Here is a 19,804-nt window from a genome sequence, read left to right on the forward strand (position 1 = left end):
TATAATGTTTGTTAACCTATCCAATTCCATCATTTCTGTAGATTTTTTCAGCCAATCATCTATTGAGGGGGTTTCTTTATTTTTCCACATTTTTGCGTATACGATTCTTGCAGCAGCTATCAGATACAATAAGATCTTCAAATGTTTCCTTTCTTCTTTACTTTCCAAAATACTTAGTAAAAATAGTTCTGGTTTAAATTGAATTTGTATACCGAGAATTTTCTGTATTGAATTATGTACTGCCTTCCAATATTTATTTACTTTGGTACAGGTCCACCACATGTGATATAATGAACCAATCCTTTTATTACATTTCCAGCAATTACCCTTCCCTTTTTTATTCATTTTAGCCAATGGAACCATCTGGTATCTTTTTGCATTTTGTAGCAGTGGGGTGATGATGCTTGTCCTGTCTGTCATATCATACCAGATTAGAACTTAGTAATAAAGTCTGCTAAAGTTGTATTTTAAGACTGTGAACTGGGGAGTCCTCTGTTAAAGTATTACCTCATTTACAGCTTCATACTCAGGAGCTGCCCTAAATAAGCCACCCTTCCCCAGAATCAGTCCCTGCCTCACTCTGCAGCAGAGGGACTGCCATATGTGATCTACATGGTTGTTTATTGAGATAATGTGTGACATGCTGTTAGTGCTCAAAAGTACTACATACATGCTGGAATGATTATTTGTATTTTCAGAATCCACCCTTGAAGGTCAGAAGGAGCAGAGATAAATAAAATGAGGGAAATGAAAAATTCTGTGTAAATATTGATCAGCCAGTTTGTGCCATTTGCACTGGGCCTTATAAATAGAAATGCCTAACTATGTTTCAACTTACTTTACATTTCTCGTGTGTACCAACGTGCACATTTCAATCGTATTAATAGCTAATGCCTCATTATCTTTCGCTGTAGTACTCAGCTGTAAATATTTGTTTCACTACTAAAAGCAATTATATCACCTTTGAGGTCTGCCCCCCCCCTCTCCCTGAGGACTTTGTTGCAGAAGGTGGCTATTTGCTGGTGGGGCCCATGGTTTGCATGCTGACACTTCCAGGTTCAATTCCTAACATCTTGAGGATGGTTTTGGAAAGGGTTTAACTTGAAGCACTGAAGAGTCCTTGACAATTAGTTTAGAGCAGCCAGTACTGGACAAGAAAGACCAATAGTTTGTCTGAGTTATATTTACCATGTTAAAATTATTGGTAATAACTCCACCACCACCCAATGTTCCACAGAATTTTCTGATGCGAATGCCAAGTTCTACTGCCGGATTTACTATGCAGGAGAGTTCCATAAAATGCGTGAAGTGATACTTGGAAGCAGTGAAGAAGATTTTATCCGTTCTCTCTCTCACTCACTGCCTTGGCAGGCACGAGGAGGGAAATCAGGAGCTGCGTTTTATGTTACCGAAGGTAATTGATGTCTCAATTTTCCCATTTTCATAACTGTTCACACTTTTTATTCCACACAAATAGGTTATGCCATTTGAGTGCATCTTGGACTAGCAATCCATTCAAAGACTAGACCTCAAAAGTTAGGTCAGAACTATAGTTTCCACTGATTATGCGGTTTTAGAGGACATAGTTTGAAAGGTTCGGTAGTTTTTATATAAACACTTGCTTTTTAGGGCTATGTGGCTGCGTTCTGGAAGAATTTATCCTTGATGTTTTGCCTGCATTTGTGGCTGGCAACTTCAGAGGGTGGAGCCACAGATGCAGGTGAACCATCAGGGATAATAAATAATAAAGATTTTATTTGTATACCGCCCTTCCAATGATCAGGGCGGTGAACAACATATTAATAACAATACAAATACAATTACAATAAATATTAAAATACTATACAACCATATTAAAACAAAACTAAAACCCCATCAGCCAGCTGCCATTGCCGTCGAAGGGGGGGAAGACTAGCTGGCGCTTGATTCAGGGAATGCTGATCGGAATAGGAAGGTTTTTAGTTCCCTCCTAAACTGGACCAGGGAGGTGGCCGAGCGGAGCTCTATGGGCAGCGTATTCCAGAGGGCCGGGGCAACGATGGAATATGACCTCCTCGTTGTGGAGGCTAGTCTAGCCCTTGGAACCCTCAGTAGTTGCTGCCTGGATGTTCTGAGGGTGCGGGGCGGAATGTATGGAGAGAGGCGGTCCTCCAGGTATCCTGGGCCCAAGCCATGTAGGGCTTTATAGGTTATCACCAACACCTTGTACTGTGCCTGGAATACAGCCACATAGCCTGGAAAACTCACAGAAAACTGTGGATGCTGGCCATGAAAGCCTTCAACTTTACTCACTTTTAAAATTATGTCCTCTTTTTGCAGTGCACTAAACATGCATTCTTTTTTAGATGACCGTTTCATCTTGAAGCAAATGCCTCGTCTGGAAGTCCAGTCTTTTTTAGACTTTGCACCACACTACTTTACATACATTACTAATGCAGTTCAGCAGAAGGTAAGCTTTGTGAAATATTATCTTATCATGACATGCTCCTACTGGTTCTAAGCAGCAGTACATACTTTGTTGTTGTTTGCCTCCAACTTGTTTCTGACTTATGGTGACTCTAAAGAAAGCCTATCATGTGGTCTTCATGGCAAGATTTGTTCATCGGAGGCTTGCCTTTGCCTTCCTCTGAGGTTGAGAGAGTGTCACTTGTCCCAGGCTATCCATTGGGTTTCCATGACTGAGCAGGGATTCAAACCCTGTGCTCCAGGGTCATAATCCCATACTCAAACCACTGGCTCTAGTGGAAAGCATATTTGGAAATATATGAATAATGGTTAAAAATTATGTTTCTTCAGTGTGGAAAACTCCCAACAAGAAAGATCCTGTACTAATTAGAGTTTTCTCAGTTCAGGACTTACTGTGCATAAAATGCAAATTATTTCATGAAAAACAGCATTTTTTATACAGAGATCATTTCTTTGCAGAAATATTATTTTATGCATAGGAAATACTGTGCAAATAGTTTGCAAGTTTTTACTCAGACTATGTCCCTAATTGCAATGTTTTCCATGCAGAAATTGACATTTTCAGAAACTAGCATTTTCTACTGATAAAGTATTCTGAAAATGCTTTTTTCTATGCAAATATTTCACATGCGATTTTTCTCCCCACAGAATAAGCCCTGAACTAAAATAGTGAAGACTACCTTGTAGTGCGAGAAAATAACTAAAATTGCTTATTACTGTCTTGGAGAACAAAATTAGTGAAGAATTGCATCCCCAATACATATATACATAGATAGATATAGCTAGTCATACTTAAGAAAGAAGGCATTTTTGTCTACTGAATCTGACAAGCTTATCTTTCTGTAGATCCTTCCTTTCACCTGACCTGGATACTTTAGAGAATGTGATACTTTACTTCAGATTTTGTGATCTTATCATTATCTATCAACTGTATTTCAGAAACCAACAGCTTTGGCCAAGATTCTTGGTGTTTATCGGATTGGTTACAAGAACTCTCAGAACAACACAGAGAAGAAACTTGATCTGTTGGTCATGGAAAACCTTTTCTATGGCAGAAAGATGGCTCAGGTGAGTGAGTGGTCCAAAGAGTTATATTCTAGTCCTTTATGAATTGTGTGGTCAGCCGTGTCCACGTCCTCTTCCTCAACCTTTTGACCTCCAAGTTGTGTAGGTGATGGGCTAGCTCAAAATACTTTGCTGCCCCAGGCAGAAGATAAGGTGATGCAGAATGCAACAGCATAGGCAGTTCAATAACACTGGCAATGGGACAATTTCCTTCACTTCGCCTAAGGCAGGAGGCCTACAATGATTTCTTACAACATTTTACAAGCAGTTCTTTTAGCATCTGCTGTCTAAGGCCTAAAGCAAAGGGTCAAATTTTCCTTCTGATAAGTTCTCTGGAGTCAAGGCAGGGCCTATGGCTAAAGGGTGGGATCAAAAATACCAGAATATTTTAGCTACCTAAGCCTTAGTAGAGGCATTTCAATTTTTCAGAGTAGGGAAGAACATATATAATTGGGAAATAACTAAATAATTGTGTTATTGGTAAGGGGATGTAAACCCTCCAGAGTAGATTGAGGCCCATCAAGGCTTAGATCAGGTCCTGTATCTTGAGGTTCTCCAACCGTGACTTATGTGCCTAACTAAGCTGTCCTTTCATGAAAGTGGCTACAGCTAGGAACTCAGAAGAGTATCCATGTCCCCTTTTGATTTTACCTAGGGGACACTGAAACAAACAAGACAAATCTGTTTCTAGTTGTAGTTGGATGTTTAAACTTGGAATGCATGTCTTTAACGTTTATTTTGTGGTAGCTTGCATTTTTTGGAACTGCCTAATTTATTTTAAAAAACAATTAGACTTTATGTATTAAATATTGTTTAAAATGAATTTTGAAAGTGACTGTAATTTTTGAGTAAAACAGTCTTAAATACAAATACGCATATTGAATTTTATTCTGACCAGATGCCCCTTCTTTTACATATTCATTGGCTCATGTTTTGGCATAATGTGTGTACCACCTGCCTCAGTGTTTAAAAGGTTTATGTGTAATACATCCCCACACTTCCAATACTAGCTTGTGAAATTGTTTTAAAAAGTACATTTTTATTTGGAGGACATGCCTGCAGAATTAGGTCACTGCAACTTTTTCAATGATATGTTTGAACTATACTGTTAGTTTGTAATGGAAATCATGTGTTTCTGAACAAACATAGAAAGCTGTCTTTCTTTTCCTTAACGAAACAGCATTTATTTAGAGTTTTAGTAACAATTAGCAACATTAACATTTCCTTATCTCCTTTTGTTTTAAAATTAATACAACAGTATTATCTCATCTTCTTTCCACAGGAAGAGTAGAGGATTGTAAGAGCGAGTGCTATGTAAACATAAAACAAATTCAGAATTCTTGGTATATATTTTGGAGGAGGATATCTAGGTTTCGAATAAGCATGTGAAATCATCCTCTTACCTTTATCATATTGTAGGTGAAACAGCAAAGGCTGCAGGTGTGACTTGAAAGCCATCCAAATGCATTTGTGGCTAAAGTGAAGTGTAAAGTTGGCCTGATCTGATCCCAGTCTGCAGCTCACTTAACCAGTCTCTGTAGGATGGAGGGAGAGTCCAATCTAAAGTTTTAGTTTAAAGATTTTCGGTAACCAGAGGTGTGGCTATCAGGGTGGGGATTGCAAAATCAAGGCACTGCCCTCCCACCCAATAAATCTTTTCCATTAAATTTTTCTTGAGTTCCCAACTTTCTAGCACTGCAGAAAGTGAGACATTGAAAATCATTCATACCTAAGACTCTTCTGTTTGCTGTGTTCACACTCCCCTGGTCACTTTGCCTGCTCCTTTGGTTGCTAAACTGTGTTTCTGAATTGTAAACTGAATGTTAAAGTTTACTTCCATACTATAAATTTGGGAGTAAAGGAAAATTTTATGGGGGGCAGGATTCTCACTTGTTGGGACAACTTCCCTCATAGCTACACTCCAGCTGTAATCATAGAATCATAGAATCATAGAGTTGGAAGAGACCGCACGGGCCATCCAGTCCAACCCCCTGCCATGCAGGAAATCCAATCAAAGCATCCCCAATAGATGGTCATCTAGCCTCTGCTAATATTGATAACAACAAAAGATCTGGGACGCAAGCAGCAAAATTATTATTAATAATAGAACTTTTGAAAAACAATTTTTAATATATAAAGTATATGTGTAATGCATATTTCAGATTTAAATTGGGAACAGCTGCAGGAATTTTCTTAATAAATAGTTATTGTTCCAGGATTTTGAAGAAATTAATAATAATTAATAATAATTAATAATTTATTTATATTTCCCACCTCTCTCAGGTGGATCGAGGCGGGATTACAATCCAATAAAATACCTATAAACACATCAATAGAACACAATAGCAATAGTACTTCAATTAAAAACTAATTCTATCATAAAATAATAACAACAATAAATTTATCCAATAGTCAAAGAAGGGGAAACTATATCTTTTATAGAAGGTCAGGTGGATAAGCTCGCCGAAAGAGATCTGTCTTAATCGCCTTCTTAGATCTCTCCAAGAAGGTAATGAGATGGATCTCTTCCTGAAGACCATTCCACAATTTTGGAGCGGCTGCAGTAAAAGCTCTTTGGGAAGTTGATACAAGTCTGGTCATTTGTTGTTCTAACAAGTTCTTCCCAGTATTCTGAGAGTGCGGGGCAGATTGTGTAGGGAGAGGCGTAACTGTCTCCCAGCATCACCATCTGGAATCTGCCCGAGAGATAGGAATGGAGCCACTGGAGATGTCCAAAAGCACCAACAGGGTCACACTTCCCCTGTCGATGCCCAGACAGAGATCATCGACTAAGGCGACCATAGCAGTCTCCACTCCTCCTTCCCTTCTTGAAACTTGCTTTTTTTGCTCCTAGGTTTTTGACTTGAAAGGCTCCTTGCGGAACAGAAATGTAAAAACCGACACAGGGAAGGAGAGCTGTGACGTAGTCCTTCTGGATGAAAACCTCTTGAAGTTGGTGCGGGACAATCCTTTGTACATCCGTTCTCATTCCAAGGCTGTGCTGAAGGCTTCCATCCACAGCGACTCCTATTTCCTTTCCAGTCATCTTATCATTGACTATTCACTATTGGTGGGCCGGGATGATACAACTGATGAACTCGTGGTTGGGATTATTGGTATGTAACCAATGACTTGAAACAACTCAGAGGGTGGCTTTTGCTTTTTGGGGTCAGATTTAGTCGCTGCCACATGGAACTTGCTGAGGACTGCCACTATGTGGAAACTGCTCTGCTCAGCTGACTTACTGCTTGGATCAGTCCCCAAACACTGCTTGGCTATCTCTGTGCAAGCATTGTAAGCTGATGCTGGGAAAGTTGGACGGAGGGAGAGGTTATCTGCTTGATTATCATGTTTTCTGCTAATGCTAAAGTATGGCTTGCTGTATTGGGCATGGCCTGCTGCTGCAGGGACCAGTTGTCTTCTTAACACCCTTGTAGTTGGCCATACCAGAAGGCAGCTTGCAGTATAAAAAAGAACAATACAGTTAAAGAAATACACAAAGTGAACATTAAAATGGAATTAAGCTATTCACAACATTAAAATCATTTAAACTTACACTTAAAATTTAAATTCCAAAAATCTACTGAAAGAGATCAATTTAAAAATATTGTGTGTGTGTGCTTTGCTGTTAATGAATATTGAGTAAGGGATTGTGGAAGCAACCTGCTCTTTATCTTGCCTGTAGGCAGGCACACACAGCTACAGTAGTTTCCTAGTTCAAGCTTTATTGCATTGTTGACTGTAGAGACGCCGCTGTAACCCAACGCTAAAAGTGCTTATTTCTCTAGTCCTTTTGTACCAATATCCCAATGCCAACATTGCTAAAAACAAACAAACAACAGACAGTGAGTGGAAAAGTGGGGCTAGGTGGACATAAAAACTTTGTAAAAGGGAGCTTGTCATGTGCTTTGTTAACTGAGGTATTCCTGTGTTTTGTTACACCTGCTGGTGAAGTCTGCCTTCTCTGAATGAAATTCAGAACAATGCACTGAGAACAATAATTTGTCTGAACATCTCATTTTAAGATACTATTGTGAACTGTTCTTTTAAAGAGTTGTGTGCTCCATCAAGTTGTTATCAGTGATTTTTGTAACTACGCTGTAAAAGTCATTTTGGTTCTCTACTAGAAATCTGTTGAAATCTATTACTTCTCATTGTGCCAAAACACAGTAAGTACAAAGGTGCTGGCATAGACAGGAAAAATGGTAGACAACTTTATTGTTGTGTGCCTTCAAGTAGTTTCTTAGTTATGGTCATCCTCAGGTGACCTTATCCTGGAGTTTTCTGAGGCTTGGAGTGTGTGACTTGCCCAAGGTCACCCACTGGATTTCCATGGCTGAGTGGAGATTCGAACCCTGATCTCAGAAGTCACAATTCAAAACTCAAACCACTATGTCATGCGGGCTCCTATTTACTTAGGGCCAGTACAGACTTTGTGCTGGCTTGACTGCGTGCTAGGGCTCAGCATTTACACTTCCGCCGCCCGTGCGCCATTATGGTGTGCGTCCGTCCACACGAGGCGTGCCAGTATGACGCACAGGCGATGCAGCACCCAAATGGCGCTGGCCAGAAGGGGCATCATTATGGTGCGCAAGCGCCACTGTGGCGCCTTTTTCAAAAAGCTGCTTACAGCAGTTTTTTTTTGCTTCCGAGAGGGAGCAGATCAATGTCGCGGCAACAATCCGGGGCTAAAAGGGGCGGCGTTTAGCCACCCGTCTGTCAAGCCCCTTATTTACTATTAATAAATTTTTAAAATTAAGGTTATAAATACAAGATAAAAGCAATTTAACAATACAAAATGGGATTGTACACCATTACAAAAATATGGGATGGTTATTCTGTCTTTTTGAATTTGAGGTTATTAACATTTTTATGACACATATTCTTTAGAGCATCAGAGACTGGTCTTGCAATTTAGTGCTGTAGTTAATCCATGGTATTTATTAATTTTAATTGCAGATTACATTCGTACATTTACTTGGGACAAAAAACTTGAAATGGTGGTGAAGTCTACAGGTATCTTAGGAGGGCAAGGTAAGACATCTTTTCGGTTTTCAGTTGGTACTCTAGTTGATACTGCTTTACTTCCTTAGGTTCTTTTCTGCTTCATACATTCACTGTCACCTCCTAATTCTCCTGTGCATAAAAATACATAAACATAATATTTGAATACTAAATACTGGATATCTTTTTCAAAGTATTGATTCTTCAGGATAACATATAGTGGACACTTGCCTTACATGGGGGATCTGTTCCAGATCATCCCCCCCCCCCCGCATAAGGCAAAAAACACCTATGTTCAAGCCCCATTGAATATAATGGGGCTTGGGTTCAACATTCCATTTCCGCGCAGCTTCAGTGTAATCTGAAAGCCGCGTATACTGCTCCAGGATATGGCTCGGGCGCACTGTATTCATATGAGAATTGCATGTAGAGCTTAAAGAGCTTGTATCTCAAGCTAAATATGAAATAGAAGACTTCATTCAGCTCGGCCTCAGTTCTCATCTCATTGTATAATTTGTGATAGTATGTTAGAATTCCTTCTGTAAACATTAGGAAATAATCCTCTAGGAGGATTTAATAGGTCTTCAGAGCATAATCCCTTCTGTTTTTGTATAATATTAGTGTTGTTGTGGTTGTTGTTGTTAACTGCCCTTGACTCAATCCTGACTCATGACAACTCTGTGGATGAGACATCTCCAAGATCCCGTATTGTCCACTGCTTTGCTTAGGTCCTGCCAACTAAGTCCTGTGTCCTCCCTAATTGAATCCATCCATCTGACATGTGACCTTCTTCTCTTGGCATAGGCTTATTTATTACTGTTGTACCTAAGACATCTTTCTTCTTTGTTTTCTTTAAACCACTAGGTAAAATGCCAACTGTAGTATCTCCTGAATTGTACCGTACCAGGTTTTGTGAAGCAATGGACAAATATTTTTTGATGGTCCCGGACCACTGGACTGGGTTGGGTGTGAATTGCTAAGGTAAAGCAGTTCTTAGGTGATGGGCTGGATGACTTCTTCAGATTCAGAAAGAACACAAAAGGAGTGTTCTCCTTCCACTCAACCATCTCCATCTAAATCTCTTCTGCACCTGTGAAAATATCTTCAGCCATTGACTTCTCAAATTATCTGAAGTAGAACTTTGCACTTTAAGTTATCATGTCAGAGGATTTAATGGAAAGAAGCTGGAGAAGATAATTCCTTCACAATCAGAAGTGGACTGTACCTTCAGAAGGATAGAAACGGCACCATCAAATACATAAGCCTTGCACCAAGGCAATATCTTCCACAGGTTACTGTGAATCATACGGGACCACTGAATCCTCCTTGTGATGTCCTGAACAGAAAAGGCCTTCTTGGTCTTGTACATGGTATAAACTGTTTTAATATGAAATAACATTGGCAACACACCAGCCTAGTGATCTATTGAGTGAGCTTTGCAATCCTTAGAAGAAGCAGGTTCATCATGAGGAGCAAGTGAACCTGTTAACCCTGCCACTGCTGTGCTAAGAATGGATTCTGTAAGCATTCTGGTGTGAAATTTGATCTGTTATGCACTGATATATTTCCCTGAGCAGTATTTGGTGATTTTATCCATTTAGCAATGTACAACTTTGTCATCTGGAGCCCTGGTTTCAGTGGTATAAAATTTACATGTTGTCAGATTTTTTATTAGTATTTTTTTAACTGAAGGTAGCTTTTCCATGTTTACCCCAGCCTTGATTTCACCAGTGGACCAAGAAATACAGCCATCCTATTGCAAATGTACCCACAAACCAGATTTTATCAAAAGGAAGATTCTTGTGTAGCTACTAAAGGGTCTCAGCCTTGATCAAAACCATATGTATGTATGTATGTATGTATGTATGTGTATATGTAGCTACACTGCCTTCCTCCTCCCCATTCGCACATTACAAGAGAAGTGATGGGTGTTTCAGTTAGTATTCTGCCTGCTCCCCATGGAATAACAACTAGCTGCCTTAAAGAAGTATCCTGCAATGGAGATTGTCCTGGTTTCTTTTAATTTCAGCACCATTTTGAGGAATGTAGCATTCAAGTGTCTATAATGAATTCCCTTTGGTTGTGTTAACAAATTAAGATGCTCAAACAATAGTTCCAGTGCACTTTGAAACTTGGTTGCAGTTGTAGGTGCTCTGAATCAAACTACAATGTTGTATTGGGCATACTAGACCAGGTAAGTGGAGATTTGGGCATCTTCACAACCTGAGAAAAAGCACTTTTAAATATATATATAATATATATGGATTGTAAATATGAAATGTTTACTTTGTACATAATAAAGGCCAGTAAAAAAAGTGTGCTTCTAGATAAGACAAGAGTAAGATTGTCTTCATTCCTTAATGATTATTTTGAATATTAGTTAGTGTGTAGACACAAAATAATGTACTATAATTGAGATTTGTTTTTCTGTATGTTTGGTCTTCTCCCTGCTGCAGGGCAGCCCTAAAACTATATTGTGAACCATTTTTCATGGCTTGGGGGAAAGGCAAGAACCATTTCATTCAGACTGGAAAGTCTATAGGAAGCAATTAGCAACAATCAGCACCCTTGTGCTGCTGTCTTCCTTTCTGCAGAAGTTTCCCATTATAAATGTGACATCTGTAACATGTAACATTGGTGAAGTTCTGTGCTTGAAAGCAAAGAAACAGCCTTAAACCAGATGAAGTATACTGTGGAAATGAGATAGTGAGAGCTTTACATCCATTCCAGATTCAGTTTTGGTAAAGCATGCATGGACTAGTCATATTCAGGTACATACTGGCCCCTTTTTTCATGGTTATGTTCAATTCTTAATTTGCTTTTCACTCATCATATTTTAGTTTCTTCAAGTCTGTAAAGGTTATATGAGATAAACCAGATAGCCAGTTTCAATAAATGGGTAACTGAGCTTTGGTCCATTTATATGCCTTTTATTTCGATCTGCTAATCCCCAGTTTACATGTGTATACAAAATATAATTATTTATAGAAGCCTATGGTTTAATGAGTTTTGCTGCATAAAATTAAAAGAACAAGGTACAATATGAAGTGGTTTTCCTAGGACTGCTTCTTAAAGCCTTTTCTTCTTTAACTGGCCTGAGAACAGGTTATGCAGAATGGGCAAGGGAATAAATTGCAGATCTTTTTCAAATGATAAGCAGTCAGCCAGTGGAAAAGTTCAGATCCCCACTTATCTTTATCTTGGAAGGATAAGCCCTGTCTTATTCAACTGTGTGCTTTATTAGCCAGATGCTTACAGCCGAGTTTGTTCACAACATCCAAAGGTACTGTAGATATCATGTCAATTTCATTGGCTTTGCAAGTTCCATAGTATGTCTGTAGTATCTTTTTCTATGTTATACAGAGCATGGTATGTTGGGGTGATTGAAGTGTCAATCCCTGCCTCTCTCTTCCTTTATCTTGCTGTGCTGAGTTACTTCAAGCATTTTTTCCTCTAGTCTGGCTCATTGCTGGTATCAGAACTAGGCTGGAACAAAATACTGAAAATGTCCGTGGGGTGGTGAATTTGTTCTGGGTTTTACCTGAACTTTCAAATATAAGCCATCGCCATGAGTGTGTCATGAGATTAGTTTCTTTATGTCTAGTCTCAACATGGTCCCCAGCAGTAGATTTTAGCTTAAGCAGTATGTTAACAGTAACAAAGCTAAATATATATCTTTTAGCAGCTTAATTTGTTGTCCTGAAGAACCAAACAGCGGGTAATGTTAGGGCAAGAGGGTAACAGCAGCTGCCTCTGATGGAAAAGGCAGGGATATGGAAGCAGAAATTCATTTTAAAGTTGCAGAAGTCATTGTCTTTTCCTGAAATCCCATTTCTCATCACCATAGCTACCACCCCCAACGATAAGGGGTTGGTATTGCAAAAATCTGGAGGGACGCCACATTGGTGAAGTACGGGTTGAAACCATTACTGTGTTTTCATGAGCTCTTTTTGTGTCTACATAGTAGCAGTACAAGCAGCTCGATCTGAGAGAAGAGTGTAGTTCTGGAGAAAGCTGTGCAGTTGTTTCAAAGGCTTTCTCTAAGTCGGCAACTAATCAACTCATATGTTACACTTGCATGTAGCTTCAGAGGTAGATAAGACTTCAAGCTGCATATGAAGTGCAGGATACAGAGGTAAAAAGGTCTGGAATACACAGGAAACAAAATATGCTAGAATCCTGTAATGAGTTGTACAATTTCAGACTATGGCTTATCACTTTACACTGTTTCCCTGAGGTTGATACACACACACACACACACACACACACACACACACACACACACACACACAGTGAAGTCCTGTATAATCCCTGTTCATGATCTGGTTTTCTACTTGCAGGGAATTTCTTTGCACATTGCATTCCAAAAAGGCTGCAACTCCTCATTGCTGGTTAAAAGTAGTACTGTTCATTCTATTTGTGTGTATATCCATAATCAAAGCCAGGCAGAGGAGGCTGATGGATGTTCCTTTGGCATGAGCTTCACAATCAAAAACGATCCTAGATTTCTCCCACCCACCCAGAAAGAATTTTTTATTAACTATCTGTATATCTTTAAGACTAGAGGTCGATGGGCATTGAAAAATTGTTCAGGGTGAACAAGGGGCTATTTCTGCTTTGTCCACTAAACAAGGTATTCTCACCTGCTGCACCTTCCCCCTAAAAATAATGCCGAGTGTCCAGCATTTTGTTGTAAGAAAGTAATGTGCCAGAGCTGGCAAGTTTTGCACAGTTTTTCACTTCTCAGTGGCTTAGTGCTTAACATCGTCCCTTTCATTTCAAGTTCTCCAGTAGTGGCTTCAAAAAAGCAATAAGTATCATTCACCAAATTGTTGTGTATCTGAAACAATTTATGCCTGACATGCAAAGGCTGATGGGTTGTAATGAAGTTCCAAACCCCTTTCAGTAGAACACAATATTCTAGAAGCACATACTCCATACAGTATTGAAGTTCTGGTCAGAGCAGTATAGTGTCTTCTATTTTGTGGTGTGAAGTCTACATCTTTGTATATATAGAGTAAATAAACTGTGGAACAATCAGGCTTCATTGTTTTTCTGTTAGAACTAAAGGAAAGGACATGTGAAACTATTGGAGGGTGGGTTTTTTGGCTCTTTTGTGGTCTTGGTCTTCATAGCATAGCTCTTAAATGAGAGCCCATGTTGCTACTACATGAGTGACATTGCTCTTGATATAAAGGCTGGCATCCTATTTGTGAATTAGAATAATGTAAATGGGATGTATACCATCACAACTCACTTCTATGGTTGTTGCACAGATTGGAATTCACATCCAACCTACACAACGACCAAAATCCTCCACAAAACTCACCTTGTAAACAGTCCAGTGCTCCCCACCTCCCAACATGACTATTTCCATGTTGCTGAAGGCTGGTGGGCTTTTGTATGCCTGCAGGCATAGTTACATGATACGTCTACATTTCCTGACAGAATCTGGTCTTGTGGCCAGTCAGGTACCAAAAAATGGGAAAGACGAGTCAACCCTCATAAACCATGTTCAGAACACCAATTTAATGTATGATAGTGTATATATTTCTAGTGTATGTTGGTTCTGATGTATTTTTATGATGTGCTAAACTATTTAATTGCACTGGCTGTTCTGTTTACTAAATTGTATATAGATAGAAAATAAAGCAATTGAAGTGTACGTACTGAGCATTGAACTTTTACTTCCATTCCTTTATGTTCCCTGAAAATTCCAGGGGTAGCACTGGAAAAGGTTGTCTTTAATCCACTGAGTTCCTGGAAGCCACAGTCTTAGGACAAAAGGGCAAGGGATGGGATTGACCACCCCATTGGTAGGTTTCAGATGTTACTGCCGCAGACATTGATTTCAGGTATCTTTCTTCCTTTGCCATCCTCATTTAAAAAGGAGTTAATTAAGTTGGAACAAAAGGAGCAGAAAAGTCAAAGCCTAAGATAACAAAAAATTAAAAGTTCTCAAAACTGAAAAGGTCACAGAATCTGCTGATGCAAGGCATCATCTTTGTCAGAAATCCAAACAACAGGGAGGCTTAACCAGCGAGCCAATAATTCGACATCAGAGGATGTCCCAAGTCAGTGTCCATGTCAGTGGCGCAAGCTGCACATCAAATACAGACACCATATGAGAACACTCATTTCTTGCAGTCAGCCAAGACCAAATCTTACATTGTTACAGTCAGATTGAATGCGTCATCAGTCAGAAATATATTTCCAAATAGAACCTGGTGTATAATATAAATTCTCAATCAGGCTTTGACCAGTGAAGAAGCTGCTTTCTAAATAAATGCCATATTCCTGCATGGACAGAAGGAAATTGTCTCTTGGTGATTTAACTAAACAAATTATTTTTTAACCTTAAGACAGAGGACAGTCAAATGTATATTGTAACAGGTTTCCCAACCTGTTTGCTTCACGCTTGTCAGTGTTCAACCAAGCAAGACTAAACACAGAAAATGAGCCACTTTTAATTCTTAAACTCCTGCTACGATTTCATCTGCACATTTATTCCTTGTGTCTTGTAGGCTGGTTCTTGGGCAGGTGGCAGCAGGCCTTGTGGACAGGATCCTTTCGGAGGCACTAGGGATATAGAGATGTAAAACATTTCTTTGTACCTTTATGCTGTCAGTTTGACAGGCAAACCACATAATCTACTTTCTGAATAACTGCCATATTTCTAGAATTAGAGCACATGTGGTTATGTGTGCCTGGGCCAGGAATTCACCATTCACAGAAAGCCATGTTGATTTTTCTCCAGCAAGCTCTATTCTTCTGTATGCTTGGGAATTTATAATGTTTTCCACCAATTTATCTGGAACAGATGTTAAGGTAACCAGCCAATAATTTCTCAGATCTCCCTGGGATCACATTTTAAAAACTTACAATTTTTTAGACCTCAGATGCACCAGCTGCTCTGATGAATAAGTTTAACTGGAAGGTAGGATCCAAAATCCACAAGCCAGAGGTACTTTTATTGGGCCAACCGAAATGCGCAAAGTATACGTGTAATGACTGGGCCGACTCCCTGGTAGTAAGAGCCACGACAGAAGGGCTGTGTGTGCTGCTTGGCTCCAGGGATCACCACAACACGTCACAAGCTTTTGAAGTTCCACTGGCTTTTGTGTTGCTAATTTAAGGGAGCCAGGGTGGCATAGTGGTTTGAAGGTTGGACTAGGGTTCTAGTGACTAGGATTCGATTCCCAGCTCAGCCATGAAAACCACTGGCTGATCTTGGCCAAGTCACATGCTCTCAGCCTCAGAGGAAGACAATGGCAAACATCTGAACATATCTTGCCAAGAAAACTCCATGGCCTTAGGGTCACCATAAGTTGGAAATTACTTAAAAGTGTGTGCACACATACACAATGGAATTTAAATGTTATTTCTTGAACTTCAAAATACTTGGTCTTCCTGTGCCGTATGGCCAGAAAGAGGAGTGGCCAGCCTACATAGATATCCCTCCGTAACTCAGAACACCAAGAACGTCTTGATAAAATGCAGACCTGTGACTAAAATCACCTATTTCTCCCCCTCCTGTATGATTTTATCACCTTTGCCTGACGAAGAAGCCAGTGGAGCTTTGAAAGTTTGCAGCATGTATTTTGTGCATTTTGATTGGCCTCATAAAGGTATAGCTGTTTTGTGGATTTTGGATAAATAAATAAATAAATAATAAAAGCTTTATTTCTTTACTACCCTTCTAAAAATCAGGGCGGTGTACAACATTTTAACAATACAATAATACAAACAATAGAATAAAAACACATTCAATTAAAACAACAATAAAACAGCTCCAGCCAGCTTGCCATTGCTGACGAAAAGAAGAGGGGGGAAGTGTTCGGGGCGCACATCAGGGGTAGGCCTGCTTGAATAAAAAGGTCTTCAACCCCTTTTTAAACTGGGTCAGGGAGGTGGCCGAGCGGAGCTCAATGGGCAGGGAGTTCCAGAGGTTGGGGGCCGAGGTGGTAAAGGCCCTTCTAGAGGTGGAAACTAATCTGACCTCTGGAACCCTTAACAGTTGCTGCCCAGATGTTCTGAGTGTGCGGGGCGGATTGTACGGAGAGAGGCGGTCCTCTAGGTACCCTGGGCCCAAGCCATTTAGGGCTTTATAGGTAATAACCAACACCTTGTATTGCGCAAGGATATTATTATACTTTGCTATAAAGCCAATATAGCCACCCCTGGATACGTTTCCTGGAAGACGGCAGTTTTTCAGCAAGTTTATTCTCAGATGGATACTGTCAGGACCCAGTGATTTGCTCATATTTTAAGTTGCCAATAAGGTCTACAACATTGTCTCTCGTTGCCATGATCTGCCTCACTTCTTCCGGCTCCTTTCCTGAATAAGTAGCATCATAGAAAAGTATCACAAAAATGAAATGAAATAAATAAATGCATGAATAGAGTCCGTCAAATGAATTAATTCATCTCTTCTAATTTTGTTGTAGAAAGTCTAAGCAACGTACAACGTAGTTCATCTATATGGTAGAACTGTATGGCAAAAATGAGTACCCAGCTTGTTGGGGGCAATTAACTTACAGTTGTAAACCACTTAGAGACTGCTTAGTGCAGCATGAAGCGGTATATAAATGAAGCTGCTGTTGTTATTGCTGTTGCTATCTTGCAGAAAAACTCTGATGCAAAGAATTCATTTGGCTTCTCTCCAATCTGTTTCTCCTCCATCAGTTAGTTTACAGTCCTAAACATAAAGGTCTGATGGGCTTTTCTGCTTCTATGTTTTACAAAGTACTGACATTCACGTTAAATGTGCACCCTTTATTGTGTTTGCATTTCTTATACTGTTGCAGCATAGGAGTGTGCGAGTTGATTTGAGTTGGTGTGGGTGGAGGTGCCCACTGTGCCACCTAACAGAGAGGTAGCTAATCTTTAACCATTTTCGAGATGGAAGCACATATAGTCCTCAGTAGTACTAAAAGCTAAATATGAGTCAACAAGATGATGTGGCAGCAAATAAGGCAATTGCAGTCATCCCTTGGTATCCAGGACTCCTCATGGATAACAAAATCTGTGGATGTTCAAGTCCCATTAAATACAACGACAGAGCAAAATGGTGTCCCTTATATAAAATAGCAAAATCAAGGTTTGCTTTTTGGAATTTATATCTTTTTAGAAGCTGCGGATGGTTGAATCTCTGGATAAAGAATCCATGGATAGGCTGAATTTAATAGCACTATAGTGTCAAGATAGTGCTGTGGGCAAAGTGTGCCCTGCAGTTGCATGTGGCTATATGGTGAAGGAGAGGTGAAGCACACACACATATATACAGTATATGTCACAATCCACAAAAGTGTGATACTGTTATTGGACCAACCAAAACAAGGGATACTGACTGTATCCACATTTTGTGTAGTTTAGTTGACTTCATAAAGTTATCGCTGTTTTGTGGATGTTGGATGTTATGTACTTTGCTATATGGCCAACCTGGCTACCCTTGGATATGTTTCCACACATAACATGATTTTGCAGCCATCAACCCTTGTATAATAATATCTGGCTGCTCCTTTTTTTTCTGGCCAAATATAGTGTGTGCAAACTGCTCTCCTGAAGCCCTCTATGTAGAAAGTGGCAACCCAAGTTTTAAGTCCCCACGTAACTCTATAACATTAAAAATGCCTGTTTCTCAGAAGCAGAATGTTCCCAGCTTTTGCAATATACAGAAGTAACAATACCACACTATTCTACTTTGGACTCACCTGGAGGAAGGATCTAGACAAGCTGGAAGGTATCCAAGGAAGGTGACCAAAAGGGTCAAAGGACTGGTAACTATGCCCTATGAAGAAGGTAGTATTTACATTTAGCTTAGAGAATGAGTTCAGGAGACCAAGAGCTGCCATAATAATAATAATAATAATAATAATAATAATAATAATAATAATAATAATAATCTGAGAAGATGTCGTCTAAGGGTGCCAGCTTATTCTCTGTGACTCCAGAGACTAGAATACAAACTAAGGTGTTCAAATCACTAGAAAAGAGACTGCCCTAAACATTAGGAGGAACGTCTTAAAGGCAAGAGAGCTCTTTGAGAGAGGAATGGACTGCCTCATATCTGAAGGGCTTTGAAGACCTGTCCCACAAGGCAAAGAAATGCCTTGATGTCCTCTCTTTTTATCCAGTGTCTTTCAATGGAGGTTGGATGGAGGTCTGCCTGTCAGTGATGCATTCAGCAAGCTGAGTATCTCTTCCATCTGTAGAGCGTTGGAGCAGATGACCCTTGTTGTTGTGTGCCTTCATGTCATTTCTGACTTATGATGACCCAGCCTAAGGCGACCCTCTCATGGGGCTTTCTTGTCAAGATTTGTTCAGAGGGGGCCTTTGCCATCCTCTGAGGCTGAGAGAGTGTGACTGGCTTAAAGTCACCCAGTGGCTTTCCATGGCTGAGTGAGGATTTGAACCCTATTCTCCAGAGTCATGGTCCAACACTCAAACCACTGCACCACACTGGCTCTCCTCTGAGGCTGTGTCTGCACTAGAGAAATAATCCATCTTGACACTGTGTTGATTGCCCTGGGTCAACGCCTTGGAATTCTGGGAACTGTAGTTTTGTTAGACATTTATCCTTCTCTGTCAGAGAGCTCTGGTGCCACAATAAACTACAAATCCCAGGATTTCCTAGCCCTGAGATGTGGCAGTTAAAGTGGTGCCAAACTGGATTATTTCTGCAGTGTGGATGCATCCTGAGTTCCTTCCAACACTAGAATCCTATTATTTGACACCATCCAAGTGTCCTTCCCAGCAGAGGAAGAAGAAGATGAAGGTGAAGCAGATTATAAAGAAGAAGGATGATGATGAAGAAGATGATGATGGAAGAAGGAAGAAGAGGGAAGAAGGAAGAACATGAAGATGATGAAGAAGATGAAGATTGAAGAAGTAAGAAGAAGACGAAGAAGGACATGAAGATGAAGACGAACAAGAAGAAGAGGGAAGAAGATGAAAATGTTAAAGAAGAAGATGAAGACTGAAGAAGAAGAAAGGAAGATGAAGAAGAGGGAGGAAGTAAGAAGATGAAGAAGAAGGTGAAGATTGAAGAAGAAAAAACATGATGATGAAGAAAATGAAGATGAAGATGAAGAAGAAGAAGAAGAAGAAGGAGGAGGAAGGAAGAAGATGAAAATGATAAAGAAGAAGATGGACTAAAGAAGAAAGGAAGATGAAGATGAAGAAAAGAAGAGTAATGAATGAAGAACATGAAGATGAAGACTGAAGAAGGACATGAAGATGATGAAGAAGACGAAGACTGAAGAAGAAG

At 39.8% G+C, this 19,804-nt stretch overlaps 1 protein-coding gene across 3 annotated transcripts in view; it reads left to right on the top strand.

Annotated features, from left to right (window-relative positions):
- Window positions 1-14,181, top strand: part of PIKFYVE (phosphoinositide kinase, FYVE-type zinc finger containing) — a 111,225-nt gene extending 97,044 nt beyond the window's left edge. For all 3 annotated transcript variants that reach the window (XM_089478074.1, XM_089478072.1, XM_089478073.1), the window contains 6 exons: window positions 1,238-1,414; window positions 2,346-2,449; window positions 3,406-3,534; window positions 6,386-6,647; window positions 8,491-8,565; window positions 9,400-14,181. In XM_089478074.1, coding sequence (XP_089334200.1) covers window positions 1,238-1,414; window positions 2,346-2,449; window positions 3,406-3,534; window positions 6,386-6,647; window positions 8,491-8,565; window positions 9,400-9,515 — 863 coding nt within the window. In that variant the 3' untranslated portion in view covers window positions 9,516-14,181. The remainder of the gene's footprint in view (window positions 1-1,237; window positions 1,415-2,345; window positions 2,450-3,405; window positions 3,535-6,385; window positions 6,648-8,490; window positions 8,566-9,399) is intronic.
- The last annotated feature ends 5,623 nt before the right edge of the window (window positions 14,182-19,804 follow it).

The sequence above is a fragment of the Sceloporus occidentalis genome, unplaced genomic scaffold (genome assembly GCF_023333645.1).
Source record: "Sceloporus occidentalis isolate IW3139 unplaced genomic scaffold, rSceOcc1.0.p SCAF_12, whole genome shotgun sequence".
Lineage (NCBI taxonomy): Eukaryota > Metazoa > Chordata > Lepidosauria > Squamata > Phrynosomatidae > Sceloporus > Sceloporus occidentalis.